Source organism: Peromyscus leucopus, chromosome 5 (assembly GCF_004664715.2).
Source record: "Peromyscus leucopus breed LL Stock chromosome 5, UCI_PerLeu_2.1, whole genome shotgun sequence".
NCBI classification, from domain to species: domain Eukaryota; kingdom Metazoa; phylum Chordata; class Mammalia; order Rodentia; family Cricetidae; genus Peromyscus; species Peromyscus leucopus.
In genome coordinates, this window is record NC_051067.1 from 114954155 (window position 1) to 114976725 (window position 22571).

Genomic DNA, 22571 nt, shown 5'->3' on the forward strand with positions numbered 1-22571 from the left:
CAGACCCATTAGTCACATAGGAGAGATATTAAAGTTCCAAATTCTTATTTTTAAAACCAATAAAAGAAGTGAAAGTTACATTTCTTTCATAACCTCTAATATGTCTTTTATCATAGTCTATGATATGAGGTAATCAAATACAACAGAAAAGAGTGTTTCTTTTTTCCTTTTAACTAGGAAATAATATAAATAAATAATAGTATTGAAAATATGCTCACTTGGTAACCTTGGATAAATGAATGGATTACAGTAACTACAAATGTTCAGAAAAAGATTAATGACTTTCCTTTTTGGTATGTTGAGTCAGAATAGCTTTAATTGGGTTAACTTTCTACCCATAACAAGTAAATATACTAGATAGATATTTTTATAAACTGCCTCAGAGTTCTGAAATCCATTTCAAAGCAGGTAGAAACTTGGAAGCATTTGATTCTATAAAGCCAAGAAGCACACTCTAGGAGATTCAGTCAGCTGGCATTTTCTAATGACAAGCAGAAGGTTTCCCTGTCATTCCAGACTTAGGAGACAGAGGTCAGAGTTTCAAGTCCTCGGAGAGGCTAGAAATTGAGAAGGGAATATTCCAAAGAAGATTATCAACAGAGAGCTCCAGCTTTTGCATGCTCCCCCCAGCACTCCCCCACCCCATCCTTGGCTGATTCTTGAACACTGTGTGCCTAAGTGAAATACTCAGGAGAAATCAGGAGTTTCAGAGGACAGTTCTAGACTTGTGGCACCCGTGTAGTGTTGGGAAGGCCGCCCTTGGAGTTCAAGTCCTGCCCGTTACAGGGAATTGTTACACATATTGGCTTTGAACCAGAAGACCATAGTGACACTGATTGAGAAGTGATGGTCATACCTGGGGTTCAGTGGTAAATTCCTCAGAGGAAGTAGGAAAACACAATACAGAAACCCGGAAATAGGTCTTCCCATGGCCATGGGACCTGCTGGAAATGGCACTTCCTGTGGGGTATTTCCATTTTCTTCTTCAGTGTCATCCCTTTAGCCTTTTCCATCCTCCCAACAGCACTCACTCACTGTCTTTCACTTCCTTGCCTGACATCCATTTATATATGTGTTCATCTATTCATCACAACAGCAGATCTAATTTAAATACATCCACTCCAGGCTTTTCTGTGACTCTGTTCTTTTCTTTCCTCTATCTTTACAATTTGAAAGTTCTTCTGGGCTCAGTAAATAGATTAGTGTCTGTTCCTTAGGATTGGAGGACTTTTGAGGACAGGATGTGATCCATTGCTGAAATAGTGGCTTCTATGGTGGCATGTGGCATAGTTCATGTGTAATAACAATTGATAAATAGATGCATGAAAACTGTTTTCATATAGGTAATAGAGATGACTCAGTGGTTAGAGCATGTACTGCTCTTTCAGAAGGGCCAAGTTCCCTTCCCTGTACCAATATCAGGAGGCACACAGTTGCCTATAATTCCAGTTCCAGGGGATCTGATGCCCTTGCTGGTCTTCGAGGACACTGCACACATGTGTACAAACCTAACACAGATACCTACACATAATTAAAAATAAATCTTTAAAAATACTTTGCTATATGAACAACTAGCCTGGGCTCATAGGAGCTCACAGAGTCTGAAGTGACAACAGGGAGTCTACATGGTATCAACCTATGTCCTCTCCATGTATGTGCTTAGTCTTAGCTTTGATGATACCCATGGTAGGCCTGCCTCTTTTGGGACAGAAGCAGAGGAGGAGTGGTTACGGGAGGCAGAGGGGAAGTGGGGAAAGCGAATGGGAGGAGGGAGGGGAAACTGTGGTCAGTATGAAAAATAAATAAATAAATTCAATTAAAATATTTTGATATAAATTAAACAATACGTTAATACATAAAAGCACAAATTTATTACATTCAAAATGTAACAGTAGATTAAAGGAAAGAGACATCTTCAAGGTGAATGAATGCTTGTAGATATTCCTGTCAAAATGGTATTACTGTCATCAGCATTGGGACCCTGTGATACTTCCATTTGATCTCCATAGCCCCTTAGTAATATGAAACGTGAAATTTAACGTCTTCATCTTCCAAATAAGGAAACCAAGTATTTAAGTGACTTTGACCACACCACAGAAGTCACCAATAAAACCAGAGACTGAAATATAACTTGTATCTTCCCATGACTCACTGAAAAGCCCTTGCCAGAGCAGGTGCTAAGGGTTTCAGCTACCTGGAAAATTAATTCAGATTGATATTTAAGCACAGGAGTCACGGACGGCTCCACAGCCTATTGCTGACTTTACCTCCATTTATTCACAGCCATGGCAGGAGAGTCTCTGTTCTTTGTGGTTCTGTGTAGAGCTTGCTTCTATTCCTCCTTCCGTTTCACGGTATTCATTTGAGTTGTTTTAAAACAAGGAGTCCCTTAAATCATCCTGGGTTCTTTTAGGCTTCTATGCAAAAATAGTATAACCCATTTCCTGTTGATTTCTTGAGTGCTTGGTCTCCAACCTGATTCAGTAATGCAGGTCTCAAGTGCCTATCCATCACCCTGCTGCTTGAATATCTCACTATATAATAGTTTAACAGTGACTCCATTTGATTTATTGCTTACTTTAGTAATTCATGGGTAATAATTCTCAAATAAACAGTATGATTGCTGTTAAATGCTTACTTCACTTTTAGCCAAGAAGAGTTGGGCCTATAGCCCCTTTCTCTAGCTCATGGAAGGTCTATATTAATTTTACTCTTTGATCTTTAAGGATAGAACTGTGTGCATGCATGTGTATTTGAGTATATGCACAGCTGAGTGCTGGTGCCCGTGGAGGACACAGGGAAGTGTTAGATCCCCCTGAAACTGTACTTAGTTGTGAGCAGACTGTCCTGGGTTCAATGATTCAAAACAAGGTCTTTTGCAAGAACTCTTAACTGCTGAGCCGTTTCTCTAACCCCTAAAGAAAAGTTCTTATTCAATTTATATTTTGGGGTGTAATTCTCCCCAAATGAACAGAAGACTTAATTATCTTTTTCAAGAAGAATACTTCTATGACCTTTAAATAAAATTAATTTTCTCTTATTGGAGGAATGATTTTCCAGTTCACGCATTTTCTACTCCAATTTTTCCTCTTTTAAGTTTTTTAGTCATCTGTCCTCATCAATAATGCTATGATTCATAGTGAAACTTGCAGAATCAATTTGTCCTGAAGTATCTTTCGGGGAAAAATCTCTCATACCTCTGAAACTTTCTCCAAGAACCAATGGTAGTATAAATAAATAAAGCGTATTCATTTTCCCCAGTACAATTCAGTAGGCAATGAGGTGATTTGATTTCAGAAAATAGGTCTCTGTAACCTACACATTCTTCCAGTCAGTTCTGCTTGATATTGTCATCTAAGTCAGCCTCATGGGGGATCCTGTATTCCCAGGTCTCAAGTTAGGAGTCCACACCTTCTAATTCAGTGGCAACCTGGCAGAGCTCAAGATGTTGAATGTTTATGGAATACCCAAGAAACAAATTTCTTAGCCTTTTTATTTACAAAAATAAAAAAAAATTACTTAGTATGTTTCTCTGTATGCTCAGGCATGCTGTGGCATGATCATGGACAAAGGTCAACTTGCAGGAGTCAGTTCTTTTCCTGTAGGGGGCCTGTAGACTAAATGTGGGTCATCTGAGTTTGCAGAGCAAGAACCTTTATCTACTGAGCCATCTCGTTTATCCAGCTTGTTTTTTATTATGGCTGGTCCACAGAGCTCAATTTAAGAAGTCACCGTCTTGGATGTTTTTGTTGGCAATCTACTTGGGATGGGGGAGAATATTGCTTTAAAAAGTGACAACCATTTGAAATTCAAGAATACTCAAACTTTTGGAGCAGGACTGGATGCAGGGGTTGGGTAGGAAGAGTCACCTGCAGGAGAATATATCAAAATGATAAGTGGTTTTGAGCATGAAGTATGTACAGGTGGAGACAGTGTCTGCTGCTCAAGGAGGTACAGCATTTCTGCAGCTCAGCTGATATCCTTCTTGGGGGCTGGTGCAGGTCAGCTCTTGTGCATCTTAGGCAGCATTGGGGACATAGCCCTGATCCAGAAGCAAAGCTCCAAACAAAGGCATGAATAATCGCATCTTAGGGACGTGTGTCTTCCCATAGATGATAGGAGCTTTGAAAAATATAAAAGAATGTGCTTTGTTTTCATGCAATACTTCATCTGCCTCTATGCACATAGAGAGCTCTCCATAAATATGTGCTGAAGGAAGGAGGGCAGAATGCTCATTTCAGGAACATTCCTCCCAACACAGCTCCCTGAAGAACATTTGTATATTTTCTATTGGAGAGCTTCTGTTCCACGGAAGATTACATTTCTGCATCATATAAGTAAAGCAGAGTATATACGGAGTCATAAGGAGAATTGGTTCAGGCCTACAGTCTTCTGAGTCTCCTCTTCCCTCAATTCTTGCTTTAAATAAGCAGATTCCAGATGGTGGTATTCACTGAGGAGGATTCAGGTCACCAACAACTGCTATGGTGTGTCAGCTCAAGCAGGAGCTGTCAGACAGAGAGCCACAGAACTCACAGCTGCCTCAAATCATCCTCTCTGCATTACCTGGCAAAGACATTGATACTGAGGAGCACCATGTGTGTGTGTGTGTGTGTGTGTATGTGTGTGTGTGTGTGTGTGTGCCTGCCTATGTGTGTATATAAGCACTTGCATGTATGGGTGTGTGTGTATGAGCATGTGTGTGCTTGTGTGTGTATGTGCATGTGTGGTATGTTGCCTTGTGTATGTGCATGTATAAGTGTGTGTATGTGCCTGTGTGTACACATGCATGTGTGTATATATGTGTGTGCATTTATGTGTATTTGTGTGTGTGTATACATGCATATGTTCTTCAGAAATTCACTATGTTTTAGAGAATCAGAAATCAACCCAAGTATTTAATTATTTTGAGCACCTCTTTTCCTGCTCAATATTCTAATAATAACTAATAGGTCAGCATTAGCAGCAATGAGTGTTCATTGATTACTTGTTACTATGTGGATAAACACTCATACAACAAACCTGTAGAGAATATACTGTTACTCTCATTTCATGCATGAAGAAGCAAGACAAAGAGGTTAAGTAATTTGCTATGAGACAGAAAACAACTCCCCCACTATTATTGTTTGAATACGAGATGTCCTCCAGGGCTTGTATCTGAGCATGTGTCCCCCTGCTGCTGGCAGTATTTATGGAGGGCTGTGGAAATTTTAGACGGTGGGGCCTGGCTGGCAGAAGTCATTCACAGGTCCATGCCTTTGAAGGTTTCATATGGGCCCATTTTGCTTGCCCTCTCTGTGTCCTGGCTCCCTATGATGTAAAGAGTTCCACCTCATCCTTAGGTGTCACAGATACTGCCTTCCCTGCTGTGCTAGAGACCTTCTGAACCCAAGACCCAAAACAAATCTCTCCTCTTATACTTCATATCAGTTAAGTATTTTATCATGGTGACACAAATCTTAGTCCCTAAAACCTCAAGGTAAGGACATTGTGGTACCTTACACAGCAAAGCTGCTTTGAAGGTACAATTACTGGGGGATTATCTGGTTAATTCAGGGGACCCTATGAAATCAGAAGGGTCTTTCTTGACAGGGAGGGTATGGGTTAGAGAAGACAGTTACAGATATTTCTGTCATTTGTTTTTTTATGCATTTGTTAGGGTTTCTGTTGTAATAGAATACGGTGACCAAAAGTAACTCAAGGAGGAAAGGGTTGATTTCACTCATTCCCCGACATCACACACAGTCCATCATCAAAGTAGTTAGGGCAGGAACTCAGAGACAGAAACTGAAGCAGCGGCCACAGAGGAATTTGGCTTTCTGGCTTGTTCTCTGTGCCTTGCTTGGTCTGTATTCTTATACACCCCAGGGTAGGTGGTTCTGGGATGCATAGGGACACACACTGAGCAAGCCACACTGATCGCTAATGAGGAGCGAATCTCACAGGCTTGCTGCCGTCAATCTCATGCAGGCATTTCTGCACCCGGGGTTCTCTCTGCTCACACAGCTCTAGCTTGTATCAAGTTGACAAAAACAAAACAAAACAAAACAAAGCAAAAAACCAAAACTAACCAGGGTGTTTTATGTCACATAATACAGTGCTTTGTGCTGATGGGTCAAAACTATATTTCACATGTCAGATGTTTTCATCAATAACTGTAAATGTAATAATAAAAAGGTGAATGTTGTAAATTAGCATAATGTCAATATGAAATGTCAGGGATCATATCTGACTACTTCCTGTCCTTTCCTCACTTCTGAAAGGCATTGCTTACATACATGTGGAATGTGTGACGTGATTGTTATCAATATTTCTATACTTTTTTTTCCCTCAGAGGCCCCTTAGTTGAAAGGACTCTACCTCCTACTTCAGAGCATTAAATAACCTCCTGTCATAGTAGTTTATCAACAATCCCTAGATTTTTATTCAAGATAGTGAACACGAACATATTGGAAGAATATCTAGGCTTTTTGAAATTAAATGCCACAAGCATAATCTAGATTATGAGGAGAATATATGGGCTTGAAACTGTAGAGAGAGGCCAGGTTACATATGAGGACCTGCCGGAGACTCAGACTTCTAGATCTGACACCTGAGCAAGCTCTTTTTCAGTATCTTAGCCAGCTGGTCCTGTCTTCTTCACCAGAATGTCTGTTACAGTCTGTAATGGTTTTATGGATGTATCTGTTCATCTTCTTTGTGTCTAAGCTCACTGTGGGCATGCTTATCTTGAGCATTTCCTACCTAGCATATTTAGCACACAATAACTCAGACATGGTAGACTGAGTGTGTTTATAGTAAAGGACTTCATTGACATGCATAGCCATGTACTTGTGAGGTCGAAAGTAGGTAAGAACCAGAGAAAATGGCAAGTGGCTTCGGTTTGAGGGATAAAACATTACGCCATTGCTTTAGGCATCAATTGTCCAAGATTTTTTTCCCCACTACCTTATTTTGCTGATGGAAATATTCCAGGGCCCAAAGCTTGAGGTGCCATGGAAGATGGATACAACCATTATAATGTAATAATAACAATAGTGAAAAAGAGGAAAAAAGAAAGAAATAGTAGACTAAAGCAACATGGGCTGTTTTTATGGGGGAAAAATCTCTTGGTAGCTAATTCCAAAAATAGTCTTTATCTATAATAAAATCATTACTCTGATAGTTGCCTCTAAGCAATACATTAACTCAGGGATAACTCAGAGATAACTGCATTGCTCCAAATGTGTCAGCATTTAAAGTCTATCTGGCTGAAATTTTTCTTAATTTATTGCTATCTAATAATGGTAGAAAACATCATTTGTGTTTGACAAAGAGTTATGTTTTAACCATACACATCCATTCAACTATATAACAAGGAATGATTGTTCAGCTAACATTATTCTTTCTAAGGAATGTGATGTTTATTCATGTGTACTTGGCAAATGAATTCTTTATAAGCATATTAACAAGATGTAAAAAACAATCAGACCCCTGAGTCTTCAGCAGCAAGCTTCATAGAATAGTGAAAACATTTGGGGTTGGTGGGGGTGATTAACAGTTTCTAGGGGGTACTGGGTAGTCTGGATCAATACATATTTGGGCATAGAAGTAACTATAATAATTTCATCAAAGGAAATACGATGAGTAAGCTTCAGTGTCATGCTGTTGACTGAAAGGAGTCAGCTTACCCCATTGAAAAGCAGCTTCTTATTTTATTGGGTTCCTCTAATCTCTTCATTTATGATATAAATGTACTCTCGGGTGGTAATTCGAGCCTTAGAAAAATCTTTGACTTGTGGAACATAGAAAATAGAGTGAGGATTTCTGAGTATTATTGGTTTCATTTTGTGTCTTTTTTGGGGTGCAACTGATTTTGACAGAGGTACGAATTATGTCACCAGTGTAACATGACATCTTTTTGAAGATGAACTGAATAAGAGTGCGCTTGACAATGAGTAGGTAAGACACTGTCAGGAAGCTGAAAAAACAGGCTGGTGTCAAAGTATGACATAAATGCAGTAGCATAAACCTTACAATATCATTAGGCTAATGTCTTTCCAATGATGCCCTTGAAAAGGCAGAAAAAGGCCTTGTCTTTAAATATTATCACTTAGTCACGAAAATAATATAATAAGACAGAGCACAAGGCCAATTTAATGTGCGCTTGAAGTGGTAGTTTATAACTCTAGAGTACACGCACACACACACCTTTGTGTGTGTGTGTGTGTGTGTGTGTGTGTGTGTGTATGTGTGTATGAATGGATGCTATCTTTGATAGGTAAAGCACATGTCTGGAAGAATTTTAAGATATCCAAACCAATTTTTTTTTTTCTGAGCTTCCCCCCAAAATAAATTTTAACAGTCTAAGACCACTATTAAACTACTGATTTTTAAATATGTATTATAAAGTGATAATATGCCGGGCGGTGGTGGCGCATGCCTTTAATCCCAGCACTCGGGAGGCAGAGCCAGGCGGATCTCTGTGAGTTCGAGGCCAGCCTGGGCTACCAAGTGAGTTCCAGGAAAGGCGCAAAGCTACACACAGAGAAACCCTGTCTCAAAAAACCAAAAAAAAAAAAAAGATAATATATATATAATTATAATCATTTTCTGATTTTCTCTTTTGTAAAATAAGACTAACCTTTAGTAACATAAGAAAATTTGAGGCATGAGTTTAAAGTATATTTCTAAATCATGAATTTTGTGAGGAGTTAAAAAGATCCTGATGGAATTGAATCAATTTTGGGTTTTGATAGAATTAGATATTTGTTGGTCTGATATTACACACAGACAGACAGACAGACAGTCAGACAGACAGACACACACACACAAACACACACACACACACACACACACACACACACACCACAGTAGTTAACATGCTTCAGTGCGAACCATATTTATCCACAGAATGATGACTTTCACTCTCTTTGTCTCCAGGGTCAGTGGTAATTGATCTTGATGGAAAAAGTTCCCTTCTCTACAGATTTGATCAAAATTCCTTGAGTCCAATAAGAGATATCATTTCTTTGAAATTTAAAACCATGGAGAGTGATGGGATCCTACTGCACAGGGCAGGGCCTGCTGGAGATCATATCACATTGGAGCTAAGAAGAGGAAAACTCTTCTTACTTATTAATTCAGGTAAAGCCACTTGGTGAGCCCCTTGGAAGGTCTGATCATTTGATTATCGTTTATTTAACTTTATGTTTTCATGCTCACTTCTTTTTACATTCAAAGTACTTTATTTTCCAATTCAAAAACTTGTGTGTATACCCAGTGCCTGCTATGGAATAGAATATTTGTTTAACCATGTAAAGGTGTGTTGCATTTGTGTTGCAGAATAATTGTTTAACTATGTAAAGAAGTGTTGCATTTATTTATGCTGCATTTGTTTAATTATGTAAAGGTGTGTTTCTTTTGTTTGTGCTGCATTTGTTTAATTATGTAAAGATGTGTTGCTGTTTCATCTTGCCTGCCTAAGGCACCTGATTGATCTAATAAAAAGCTGAATGGCCATATCTCAGCAGAAGAGGTATATGCAGGGCTGGTGAGCAGAGAAAAAAGGGGAGCCAGCTAGCCAGACATGAAAAAAGCAGGAAAACATGATGGAATGTAGGTAGATGGTGTAAAAGAGCCTCAGGGAAGCATATATAATAGAAATGGGTTAATTTAAATTAAAAAAAAAAGCTAGCTAGAAACAAGCCTAAGCTAAGTGTGAGCATTCATAATCAACAATAAGTCTCTGTGTCATAATCTGAGGTCTGGAGGCCCAAGAAAGCCTACTACATTTGGCATCCAACATGGGGTGCCAAATGTTATTTTAACTTTGGCACAGTGGTTGTGGCTTAACCTACTGTTATCTCAGCCATCAATTGCAACTATGCTGTTACTGACCTGTTTCTCTAGCAATGGCCTGGCTAGTCAGGCCACAACCTGTTGGGAATTCTGTTCCCACAGTCACTGGCCCTGTTGCTGCTGATAAAGGTAGCTTTAACCAAATCTCTATCATTCTGTTTATGAATAGGACTCAAGATTCAAAGCCTGGGGTGAAAACCTGTGAGCTCAGAGAAGCTGAGTAACAACTACCTAAGTCTTCTTCCTTCCTGCTGTCCACAGAAGACCCATGCTTCCACTTTGCCAAACCAGAAAAACCTATGCTTCTCCAAACCCCTCCCTACTACATCCTGTGGCTCTCTCTCCCGGATACCCTCTGAGGCTCTATGATTACTTTCTGTCAACTAGTTGCTAACATAGCCTCCTGATCCAAGATTAATTTTATTTAATTAATGCAAATGCAAATTCAGGGTTCACAGTGTGATAGAATATCCCCCAACAAGTGCCCATATGATTCATGCTTGCAAACTGCACAAATCCCTCTTTGGATGCTCTTCCTATAACTCTGATGTAGCTCCACAGTTATTTCCTAACATCATAAAGAATGGGATGGGTCATTGAAAAATATTACAGCAGTAAAAATAATGAGCTTGTAGCAAAGATAAAATTTACATAGAAAATGAGCTTGCAATGGGTAATAATAATAGAAAGAATTAACAGTGGAAGAAATTACAGCAAGGTTGAGAGATCATTATAATCAAGCTTCAGATAAATCCACACTAGTGTTCAGGATGGCATGCATGGAAGAAGGTTGCAAATTACTGTGAGAGATACTGGTCCATCAAGAAGAAGCTCCCCACCCTTTTAACTGAATCACGGCGCTGTTATTCTTCCTCCTAGGTGAAGCTAGACTGATTTCTAGTTCCACCCTGATCAACCTCACCTTGGGCAGCCTGCTGGATGATCAGCATTGGCATTCTGTGCTCATCCAGAGACTGGGCAAACAGGTCAACTTTACAGTGGACGAGTACAGGCATCACTTCCATGCCCAGGGAGAATTCAATTACCTGGATCTTGATTATGAGGTGTGGTGGTTACATTTCAATTAATACACATTTGATGATGTATATGTGGTTTAACTTCCTAACAGAAAATATGCTGTAAAAAGACACCTTCAGAATAAATCCCCAGGCTGACGAAGCATTCCTAAGGTGACCTAGCTTACTAGCACATGGAATTTGGGGCTCATCATTTATTATATATTTATATGTATCATTATAGAACATGATCATAATTTCACCTGACACATACAGTCACAATACCTCACAGGTAGATTATGTTCCCCATGATGAGATCTTATTGCCACATGCAAATCTAGAATGCATAGTCTGATTTTTTTCTGTTCTGTTCCATCGAGAAGAAGCTCCCCACCCTTTTAACTGAATCACGGCGCTGTTAGTCTTCCTCCTAGGTGAAGCTAGACTGACTTCTAGTTCCACCCCTGAGAAATATAGATTTATGAGAGACTATAACAGCAAACAGATTAATTCATTAACAACTGATTTAAATATGCAAATAACAATTTGTACTAGAAACATATACAAAATAAAATATCATAATTAGCTACATTATTAAATAGACCAAGTTCCACTGTGAATCAAAAAGTGTATTTTTCTTCATTAAGCAGTAAATATCAAAACCAGGTGTGATTAGCGACTTGGAAGGATAATCAAGCTGTCACACAAATGAAGACTGAATGCACATAAATTTGTTTTTAAAAGTCAGTATCTTATTTTTTTCTATGTATGGTGTTGTAAAGTTATCTACGTGATGATTACCGCTATAATTGCTAATCATAATTATTTAAACGGGTTATCATAAAAATCACTAAACAATATTATTGATGCCATTTTTCTTTCTAAGATCAGCTTTGGAGGGATCTCAGCACCTGCAAAATCAGTGTCATTGCCATACAAACATTTTCATGGATGTTTAGAGAACCTTTATTATAATGGAGTGGACATCATTGGCTTGGCCAAGCAACACAGTCCTCAGATCATCACCATGGTAAGAGTCTCCATATGAAGGGATGAGTAAGATATACCTTTTCCAAATAAAATTGCTCCATATGAGGTTCTTACTTATAGTGTTTTAGACATGGCTCGTATTTAAAATTCTCTCTGGTTGACGGTATACATGTAGGAGATTAGTTCTATTTAGGGGAATTATAATTCATAAAATAACTATTTTTCATATATTCATTTTTATATGAAGTAAATGCGTGATAGATTTTACCTGGGGAGACACAACACACACACACACACACACACACACACACATCTCCTCACTCCAGAAAGGGAACCCAAAACAGATCAAAATAATGATGGCACCAAAGTCCAACTTGGTGAGCCATTGAGTTTCCTTTGGGGTCACTAGTAGGTGTATGGGCACCGGATTACCTACAGAAGCCAGCCTGACTCAAAAGCAGTTGCATCATGGAAAAGGCCACTGAAACACATGTGATGACTCACAAAGCTGCTGTTCTAGAGCTCCCTCCTCACAGGAGAGAGCAGTTGTTTGTGGCTTTTACAAAGCTGTGGAAGGACCTTCCAGAAGTTCCTGAGTTTCAGCTTTCTAAGACTTGTGATGTTTTATTTACCTCTTTAATCTCAGGAGCCTGCCCCTCCCTCTAGGTGGAATGTTTTAATTTGGAAATAACTGTTAAACAACAGTAAATTAAAAAAAATAGTATGGAAACTATTTTAAAATTTTGTTGTGATTTCATTTTTAATTTTGTCATGGCTGTTTCAGTTTTGTTGAGATAGCATTGCTTTCAGTAGATTAATTATTATTTTGTTTTATTTCTTTAAGAAGTTGTTCCCTGACAAGCTCATTGGACGAGCACAGTCTCTGGAATCAGGGAGCATTCTGGTGTGTTAACAAGAAACTAGAAACACTTGTGTTTGTCATGGCCATTCATAAGAAGTAAAACAACATTGCAATGGCCATTTACAACAAATAAAAATGTATAGACTGTTACAACATTGCCATGGCCATTCATAACAAATAAAAATGTATAGACTGTTATAACATTGCCATGGCCATTCATAACAAATAAAAAAACTTATAGGTTGTTACATCATTGCAGCTGCCAGGCTGTCTAAATAGGGATATTGTCTGGGCTCCTTTGTACCCCAAGTCCATGGAACTCTGGCAGCATTTAGCTCTAACTGTTGGTCATGGTTCAGTCAGGAAAGCAGTAGCAGAGTGTTACAAACAGGGCACCTTTCTCTGAACATAGAACTTAGGACTTAGCACAGGAACCAGGAAGTGAAAGCCTAGCATGGGAAGGTTGAAGATCAGATGAGTCACTCTCCGATGCCGTACTGTGAATGGACCAATTTGACTTGGCAGAGCATTGTGGCTTATGCAGGCAGCTTCCTGAGGTGAGGGTTCTACAGGAGATGTTGCCTCTGGGTGGCTTTTGTTCATGACACACATCTGGGGTGGGCATCAGCCTGACTTGTTGCTGCCCAGAAGGACCAGATGTCTTGATAAATAGGTGGTACAGAGTGGAAGGCAGCAGGACAGTGGGACAAACCAGCATCACTCTGTGCTTATTATCATGTCCACATGTGTGGTGGTGGTGGTGGTGGGCACATGAAAGCTTTTTTGTGGTTTAGTGGATGTGTGCAAGTGGAGGCTGGAGGCTGCTATTCAGAATCATCCTCAATCACTATTCCATCTTATTCATTGAAGCTGTATCTGTCAATCAAACTCAGAGCTTGCCTGTCCGCTGCTGGCCAGCTTGCTCTGGGGATCTCCTTCTCTCTGCCTGCTGAGGCTGGAATTACAGGTGGCCTCCCCACCCACCCAGTACCTGTGTGGGTTTCTGGGTATCCAAACTCCAGTAGTCAAGTTTGCAGAGCAAGTGCCTTGACCATTGGACATCTTCCCAGTCTGAAGCCTGGCTTTTTGGCATGAGTTCTGGAAGATGGAACTCTGGTCTTCTTGCTAGCAAGCAAGCAGTGACTGTCTCCACAGGTTTGTGCTCATCCTTCACTGTACAAAATTCTCAACACCGTTGGGGGAAAATCGCTGGTGCTCTACTTCTGAGAGTCAAGCATCATCCTAGGTTTTCAGGGAACTTTTACCTAGAATCAGACAATGATTGAAATTCTGGGAAGCACTGTTTCCAGCTTTACTACTTTGATAATAAAATGCAGATGTAAATAGATTTTCATTAATTTCTTTCATTGCTTAAAATTCAAAATATGTAAATTGAATCTCACGTTGTGCAGAAAATCCCAAAGAGCATCACAGGAATATTTATTATGGAGAAGATTTCATTTCTAATTCTCTGTGAATTCATGTTCTTTGTATGTTACTAACATCCAGTAAGGTTTTATTTTCATTATTTTTTATTAAAGGGAGATAATTAAAAAGGAAATATAGAAAAATGTATGTGTGTTTCATCCAAAATAATGTCTCTATACAATACTTGTTCATGGACAAGAGGATGTGCTGTGTAGGGCAGGAGGCAGCTACCCAAATAAAGCATAGAATCAAACTGCAGCTGGTAGCTGCTCCCATCTCCACAGTTTGATGGTCTTAAAATTCCCTTTCTTTCATAAGTTAGTGTATACTTTAACAGTTAGCATTTTGTGCTCTTAAGCTTTTAACATTCACCCAACATACAACATAATAGTTGTATGAAGTAAAAGTTCAATTTTTAACAGATTCATTTTTATTTGTTTGTTTGACCAAGATTTTCTCCCACTGTTTATTCTTCTTGATAAAGTTGATTTTATTGACTTTGCAAGTCTATACCAAGGTTGAAAAATGGGGAGAAAACTTGGGAACACACTTCAAGAACTTTGAGATAAATGGCAAAGATTTGGATCTTCATGGTATAGCAAATTGTTTTCAGGCTAGAATAATATGGGATTGATAATCAGACTTCACAAGCATTTAAATTCCATTCCAAGTGGGCTGTAACAAGCTGAATGCCTGTTCTTGTCCTCTGTCCTCAGGGAAATACGTCATTTTCTTGCTCACAACCACAGTCTGTGCCTCTGACTTTCCTGAGCACCAGGAGTTACTTGGTACTCCCAGCATCTTCTAAAGAGGAAGCCATCTCAGCCAGTTTTCAATTCCGAACCTGGAATAAGGCAGGACTTCTGCTCTTCAGTGAACTCCAATTGGTTTCAGGTGGTCTTCTCCTCTTGCTCAGCGATGGAAAACTTAAACTGAATCTCTACCAGCCAGGAAAGTCACCCAGTGACATCACAGCAGGTAATAAATGTATTCCTGCGAGCAAAGCATATGGATTTGAAAGATTTCATTATCTCTGTGTCCCTTCTCTGCAAATTTCATGCACAACCAACAATTAATATTTGCTTAATAAATGGATACCTGAGTTAATAAGATTATTGCTACCCTTCCTTAGAGAAACTTAGTTCCAATTTTTCTTCTAAATATGATTCCAGTGTTCAAAATTCTTATTAACATAGTTGATAATGATGAGGGAATAGAAATTTCTATGCATGACCCTTCCTCTAATACAGACAAGTCATCAACATAGCAAGAGGAAATGGGGTAAAAGTGAATGGCAGTGAAACAGGCCAGTAAATTAACTGAATGTCCTTTAGTGAGGAATTAGACTGCTCAATAGCTATTGTCCACCTTGGTGTGAGAGCATGGTAGAGGCCACACTGGTACCTATATCTGTCTATGTCATTATACTAATATTCAAATGTACCTTGTAATGGTTGGATTTTTTTTTGGGGGGGGGGTTTCAAGACAGGGTTTCTCTGTAGTCTTGCGCCTTTCCTGGAACTCACTTTGTAGCCCAGGCTAGCCTCACACTTACAGAGCTCCGCCTGCCTCTGCCTCCTGAGTGCTGGGATTAAAGGCATGCGCCACTGCTGCCTGGCCCAGTTGGATATATTTTTAAACAGGCAACAATTTGTGCAAATTTTGCCATTCAGGCACCAATTGGTTCTCTGCATTCGTGTATAATGCAGTATCCTTTTATCAATTAGAGGTAATATAATTAAGGTAACTTTATATGTGTCTCAAAAATTAATGTTCATTCTAGGTCAGAGCTGTGGGTGAGGGATATATTTGTCTCTTCATTAAAATTATATAGCTTTCTACAAGTAATCCCCATCACAGCTTTTTCATATATAGAATAGCATGCACTCCTGGCAGCTAGAGGTCCCATTGGGATAAATTGCTACATTAATTTAATAAATGATCTTTAAAAACAATTTATAAATATTATTGTACTACTCATCTATATTAGCTATGACCAACATTTAGAGAATATGATTGGGGAAAGAAGGATGAGAAAAGTTAAAATAGATTCTGAAACTAATAGAAAAAAACATGTATACAAATTGGTGTTAACGTGGTGTTTAGTTAGGCTTTCTATGGCTGTGATAAAATACCATGATCATAAGGAACTAGGAGAGGAGAAGGTTTACTTCACTTACATGTCCATATCACATTCCATCCTTGGCAGAAGTCAGGGCAGGAACCTGGAGGCAAGAGTTGATGCAGAGGCCATGGAGGAGTGCTGCTTACAGCTTTCTCCTCATGCCTTCCTCAGTCTTCTTTCAGAGAGCACCCAGGACCACTAGCCAAGGAGTGGCTCTGGCTACAGTGAGGTTGGCCCTCACACATCCATCATCAATCAAGAAAATGTAACACAGATTTGTTCACAGGACAATCTGGTAGGGGCAGTTTTTCAATTGAGGTTCCCTCTTCCAAAATGGCTGTAGCTTGTGTCAAGTTGACACAAAGTCAGCCAGTACAGGGGCCTATTGTTTGTATGTTTTTATTGTCATTTGGGTTCCTGTATCACTACAGTTTAAGTTAGAGTGCTAGAAAGTCAGCATTAATTATAATTTTTGAGAAGCACTATGCTGTGACTTTTTCTGTAATGTTCAATGTGGTAGATTTGTAGTCTGGACAAGGGGAAATAAACTAATCAGTGTCATATGAATAATTAAGAGGCTCCTAAAACGAGAGTCTAAAAATGTAAGCTTGTCATTAGTGTGTAGTGTATTGTGATGTATTTGACATCCTCTGAAGTGGTTACAGCCATAGCCTAATTTTCAACATCTTAAAGAAACTGCTTCGGTACAACATTTCTGTAGTGAGCTGCATGAAACTAGCTCACTTCCAACCTCTTTATAGGAATGTGTGGTTAACAAATTACTAGGTATAGCTCTGCATAGAATACCCTAAGTGATTTTAAAATCTTTAAATGAATGTTTGAATACAGACATGGCATAATCCATTATGATATCATGTGACTTTATATGATTATTTTCATAGCATATAATAAGGAATCTAACTATGAGTGTCAGGGTGGTAAAATAAATTACACTGAAAATAGCAAGCATTGGCTACCAACTCCCCCCACTCCTTTTTTCCAGTTTCTCTCAAAATTATATATCTAATAACTATGAAAGTTTAAGCCATCCTTATATAATGAAAAGATTTAGTATAATATAATACCAATCCAACAGTTATTTATGGCTTTATTTGAGTCATTATAATATAGCCATTGATTTGATTGTGAAACATTATCAAGTGCACTCCAAGTAGGTTATAGTATGTATGTAAATTTTTGTGAATTTCAGTGAAGCAATTTTTTTATTTACAAATGAATTACTTAAATGGTAGTTGAGTGCCTGGTCAGTTTCTTTTCCCATAGGAAATGGTCTTTCACTGGGGGTCATTTGAGGTACTGTACTATACAAAATCTTTTCATTATATAAGCATGGCTTAAACTTTCATAATTATTAGACATATGAATTACCAATCTTAAGGGCTTAAAATATTCAAAATATTTTTACCTTTTCCATTAAAAAAACCCTAAATTATATGGAGAAAGAACTGAATTATGCAAATATTTGAATGATCAGAATACATTTGTAATGGAGTGTACTATTGGCAAATTGTCATTTGAAATGATTTGAAAATAATATGTGAACCTAAGCCATCCTTGAAATATTAATGGTAGTATATTAGCCTAAATCATGAGACATTTTAGCAGTGCTCTGCAATCCCTCATGACACAAAATATTTTCAGCCCTTGTCACTGTTAGAGATGTCAAAAATCTAAACCCATCCAGATGACAAGGCCCTAATGTAACAATGCAGTTACATTTTCTTATTGAAAAGGAAATTCTTTGTTGTCAAGTTTAAAGTTCCGACAGCAGTTTTAGTGGTGAAAATAAGTCCCATGAACAAGCTTTTGGGTCCCACAGCAGAACCTGACTGTGGTAAGCCTGCATGTGCTATCTGAAGCGTGTCTTCTGTTTTAACAGACATGTGCAATCCTTGCATTCCTGGCAATGGTACAGCCTTCTTGGTGTGTCTCGTCCAGGAAAAAAAAAAGCCCTTTTTCAGTTCCACCTCATCCTCGCTCCTTGTTAAGGCCTTCCTCTCTTCATGCTGTAAAGCTGTCCCCTTAAACTCCTGCCCTCCTCTGAAGTGATAGTCACCAGTGACCCTCGTATTTTCACCTTGACAGGAGCTATCTAGTGATCTGGGTCCTTAATTCTGGCTAGTGACGATAGTTAGTGATTGTAGGATTCCTGGTGAGTTCAGAGCGCTGAGATATATTTGGGAATGGGCACCACTCTTCAGTGGCTCCTTGAGTGATGGCAGACATGTAATTGCCTTCTGCACCTTTGCAGAGGATCTACCCTAAGTGGCAGGCTTAGTGTTTTTCTTTATCCATCTTCCCTTCTAGATGCCTGTTACAATCTTAGCAGAGGCTGGGGGCAGCTGAGCTGTCTGACTGTTTCTATAGCAATTTACGATAGCTCTGCAGATTACACAGGAGAAAGCAGATAAAAACTTCTTACTTCCTGCTATAATTTGTGTAACAGTTATGTGGTTTGAGCCAGAGACAAGGGTGGAGGAGTTGGGTTGGGGGAGAGAAGGGTCTAGAACAATTCTATTTTCTCCACCACCTGCAATTGCAAATCCTTTCATTTATTATTCAGTTTTTATATTTGCACTGGACAGTGTTCCCCAGCCTAAGATCACCTTGAACGTATTTGGAGTTTGAACACAATGAGTCTGTTGCTTGTGGTAGGAAGAGAAACATACACTGAGACTCACATGAGCAACCTGATGCAGAAGTGTTAAGAATGACATAAAATTTGGGGTTATGTTCATTGGCTGGTGGCATCTAGAAAGCAAACGTTTGCTCCAGATTAAATGCTCTTGGGACGTAAGGGTAATTCTATGATTTGATGTTTTTTGTAATCTCAGCCTAGAAGGACGGAAGAATGAAATAACAGTGAGGTAATTGACAAAAGAGAAACTAGTAGTAGCAATAGCCATTTTAGTGTGTGTTACTGGGATCACCGTACCTGGCAGAAGCAGCGTACGGGAGGAAGGACTTGTTTTAGCTCAGGGCTTTGGGGGTTTTCAGTCCATCATGCTGGGAAAGGCATGTTAGAGAGGCATACTTCATTATCACAGGAATGTACGACAGAAGAGCCTGCCAACATCACATCTGCTCAGGAAGCAGAGAGGCCAGATCTAGGGGGTGGTCCATAGCCTTCAGAACAAGCTCCTGGTGACCTGCTTCCATTAACTAAACTCTACCTCTTGAAGGTTCCACAACCTCCAAACTTGTATCACCTGGAGACCAATCTTTCAAACCATGAAGCTGCCGTGGGACATTAAACATTCAAACAGTGACAGTAGTTATTTACGTTATTCAGAGGAGGGAGAAGTTTGATGTGCCTATGGTTTATGCATTAATCTTATTTCCTTTTTGGTCTGTGTACACCCAAGATTTTGAAATAGTAATATTTTTGTTTGTTTGTTCTTTTGATATTTTGAGACAAGACCTTGCTAGCTGGCCTGGAACTTACTATGTAGACTAGGCTGGCCTTGAACTTATAGCCCTTCTCTTGTTTCTCCCTTCCTGGTGCTAGGATTACTGGCATGCACCATTCCAGGCAGCCTAGAAATGGTTTTGTTTTTTTTTCTCTTGATCCTATTGTCACCCAGCTATTGATGTTGGCATTCTGGGACTTGAATTATGTTCAATGCGATAGTGCCAGGTCCTTCTCCTGGCCCTGTATGGCAGCTGGCTTCTCACAGCTCAGCTGAGAAAATCGTGGGCTGTCGAGTCAGGCAAGGGTTTCTGGTTTGTTTTGTTGCTTGCTAGCTGGATAGCACCCATGGTATTTGTTCATTCTCCCTTAGCTTCATTTTCTTCAGACTTACAACAAGGGAAATAACCACTGCGGTATAAATTACACAATACGTAAAAAGCACTGAACAGTAATTGTGAACCACTGTTCAATAACATTTTTGCAATGATTACTTTATTAATATAACAACAATACACTCACTCCTGAGATTCTAGTAAGTAGGCCCTGGGCTCTAGCTCAGTGGTGGGGTACTTTCCTCCTCAGGGCTCTGGCCTTGATGTTCAGGATGGATAGGAATTATGAGTGATGGTTTCAGTGTGAAACATCTCCCTCACAGGCTCCTGGCTTAGGGCTCTTGGTCCTCAGGTATGGGTGGTGTTCAGGATGTGGAAACTTTGAGGATGGAGGCATGATGGGAAGACATGGGATGGTGGGTTTGGGTTGTTGAAGGTTACCTCAAGTCTGATCACTCTGATTTTTATTTGTTTGTTTGTTTGTTTTCCTACTGGGATGGGAATAATCTCAGCTACACACTCCTATGACCAGAAATTCTGTCATTACTTCTAGCCATAAATCACCATAAACCTCCCTTCTTTAAAAAGGATTTTTTTTTAGTGTGTATGTATGTGCGTGCATGTGTGTGTGTGTGTGTGTGTGTGTGTGTGTGTGTGTGAGTGTGTGTGTGTGTGTGTGTGTGTGTGTGTGTGTGTGTGTGTGTGTGTAAGTGCCTATAGAGGACAGAAGAGGGTTTCAGTGCATATGGAGTTTCTGTAGGTTGTGAGGTGCCAAGTTCCAGTGTTGGGAACTGAACTTGGGTCCTCTGGAAGAGCAGCAAACATTCTTAACCACTGGGTCATCTTTTCAGTCCCATAAACATTTCCTTTCTAAAGTCCCTTTTTCCAGGTATCTGTCACAGTGATGAAAAGAAAAGCTAATAAAGCTGTGATAAAGTGGGGTTATGTAATATAATTAATAAGGGAAAAAGTACAAGTTGCATGGTTCCTTCCTTTAACAGTAGTGTGCCTTTCAGAGGGGACACTTCTTATCAGACTGGGAGGTAGAGAAGTGAAGGCTGGGAGGTAAAGAAGTGAAATCAAGTCTGATGTACTAGGTAGGGCTAGTTGAAATATGTTAGGGATCGTTCATGTTTTAATTTGAACAATCCATCCCATTGACAGGCAATAAGTCTCCTCCACAGGTAAATGATGTCTATTACACAAAATTTCAGCTTTCTAAAGGCCTCTCGAAAAGTGTGGCCCCAGTTCATAACCTGCTGGCTTGTTAAATGATTGCATTTCACTGTGCCAAACTGCAGAGTGGGTTGTCCTGCCAATCATTTGTTCATAATCTAACTTGGCTTCTGTATGGAAAGTAGGATTCCAAAGGCCTCCCCAAGCCTTTGGTTTAATTCTGCCCTGTGCCCAATCAGCAGATGCCCAGGGCACAGCTACACAAAGCATGGTCCTTGGACTGACCTGAGCCCTCTGCAGCTCCTGTGTGAATCCACAAGTATGAAAACAGAAATAAAACTTTTAGAGATGATTACAACACAAAGTAATCCCTTCAAAGCATAAAACACATGCTTAGCAGACTGTTTTATTTTCAGTTTTTATTTTATGTGTATGGATGTTTTGTCTGCATGTATGCCTGTATACCTTGTATACCTATGGAGACCAGAGAGGGTCTGGCTCCCCAGAGGCTGGAGTTCCAGGTGACTGTTAAGCGCCATGTGCCGAGAATCAAATCCTGGTCCACAGGAAGAGCAGGCAATGCTCTTAATCGCTAGCCATCCCTTCAGTCCCCTAGACCTGTACTTGATATACCATTGATGTTCGAGTAATCTATTTTATCATATGTTATAAAAGTATCACTATGCAAGCCAGATGAAGTGGCACACACCTGGATCCCAGAACGTGGGAGGCTGAGACAGGATGATTGTGATTTTGAAATTGGCTTGAGTTACATATTGAACTCTGTAGCTAAAGAAGAAAGCAAAATCAGGGCTGGGGAGATTATTCAGTGGATAAAAAGTTTGGGGAATAAGAGTGAGGACTTGAGTCTGAACCCCTGGGCCCACTTAAAAAATCCAGACATGGTAGCATGTGTCTGCAATCCCAATGCTCCTATGGCAAGATGGGAAGCAGGGATAGGAGAATCTGCAGCAGTTGGCAAGCCAGCTAGCTTGGCATATGCCATAGTCAACAACAAGGAGACTTTCAGACAAGCAGAGGGGGCACTGACACCAGAGGTTTCCTGACCTCCATGAGCACAATGTGGCAGGTATATGCCTGCACTCACACAGACCCATTTACTCACAATCGTTATGGAGTAGATTGGGAAACGGAAACTTCATCAGCATGTGGGGGTTGGAAGAGAAATATCTAACAATGAAGAGAAAACCTAAGGAGAAGCAACAGATTGGAGCCATTCATGTAGGGTAAGTTAGAGGACACATGGGGGTCAGAGAGGTGGCTGGAAGCATCTGCACTTGTGGATGCAGCATGTAAAGCTTATTTACCACTTTGGGTGCTGCCTCCTAAAGGAAGTGCTGGAAGGACA

The 22571-nt window shown here is 39.7% G+C and overlaps 1 protein-coding gene across 2 annotated transcripts in view; it reads left to right on the forward strand.

Moving 5' to 3' along the window:
• Cntnap4 (contactin associated protein family member 4) overlaps positions 1-22571 on the forward strand; it is a 282335-nt gene that overhangs the window by 160928 nt on the left and 98836 nt on the right. The window contains exons 5-8 of one of the 2 annotated variants that reach the window (XM_028892756.2): positions 8923-9126; positions 10720-10904; positions 11743-11886; positions 14853-15114. In XM_028892756.2, the coding sequence (XP_028748589.1) occupies positions 8923-9126; positions 10720-10904; positions 11743-11886; positions 14853-15114 (795 nt within the window). Of the gene's footprint in view, positions 1-8922; positions 9127-10719; positions 10905-11742; positions 11887-14852; positions 15115-22571 lie in introns of those variants that run through there. The other variant, XM_028892757.2, reaches the window with a different exon arrangement.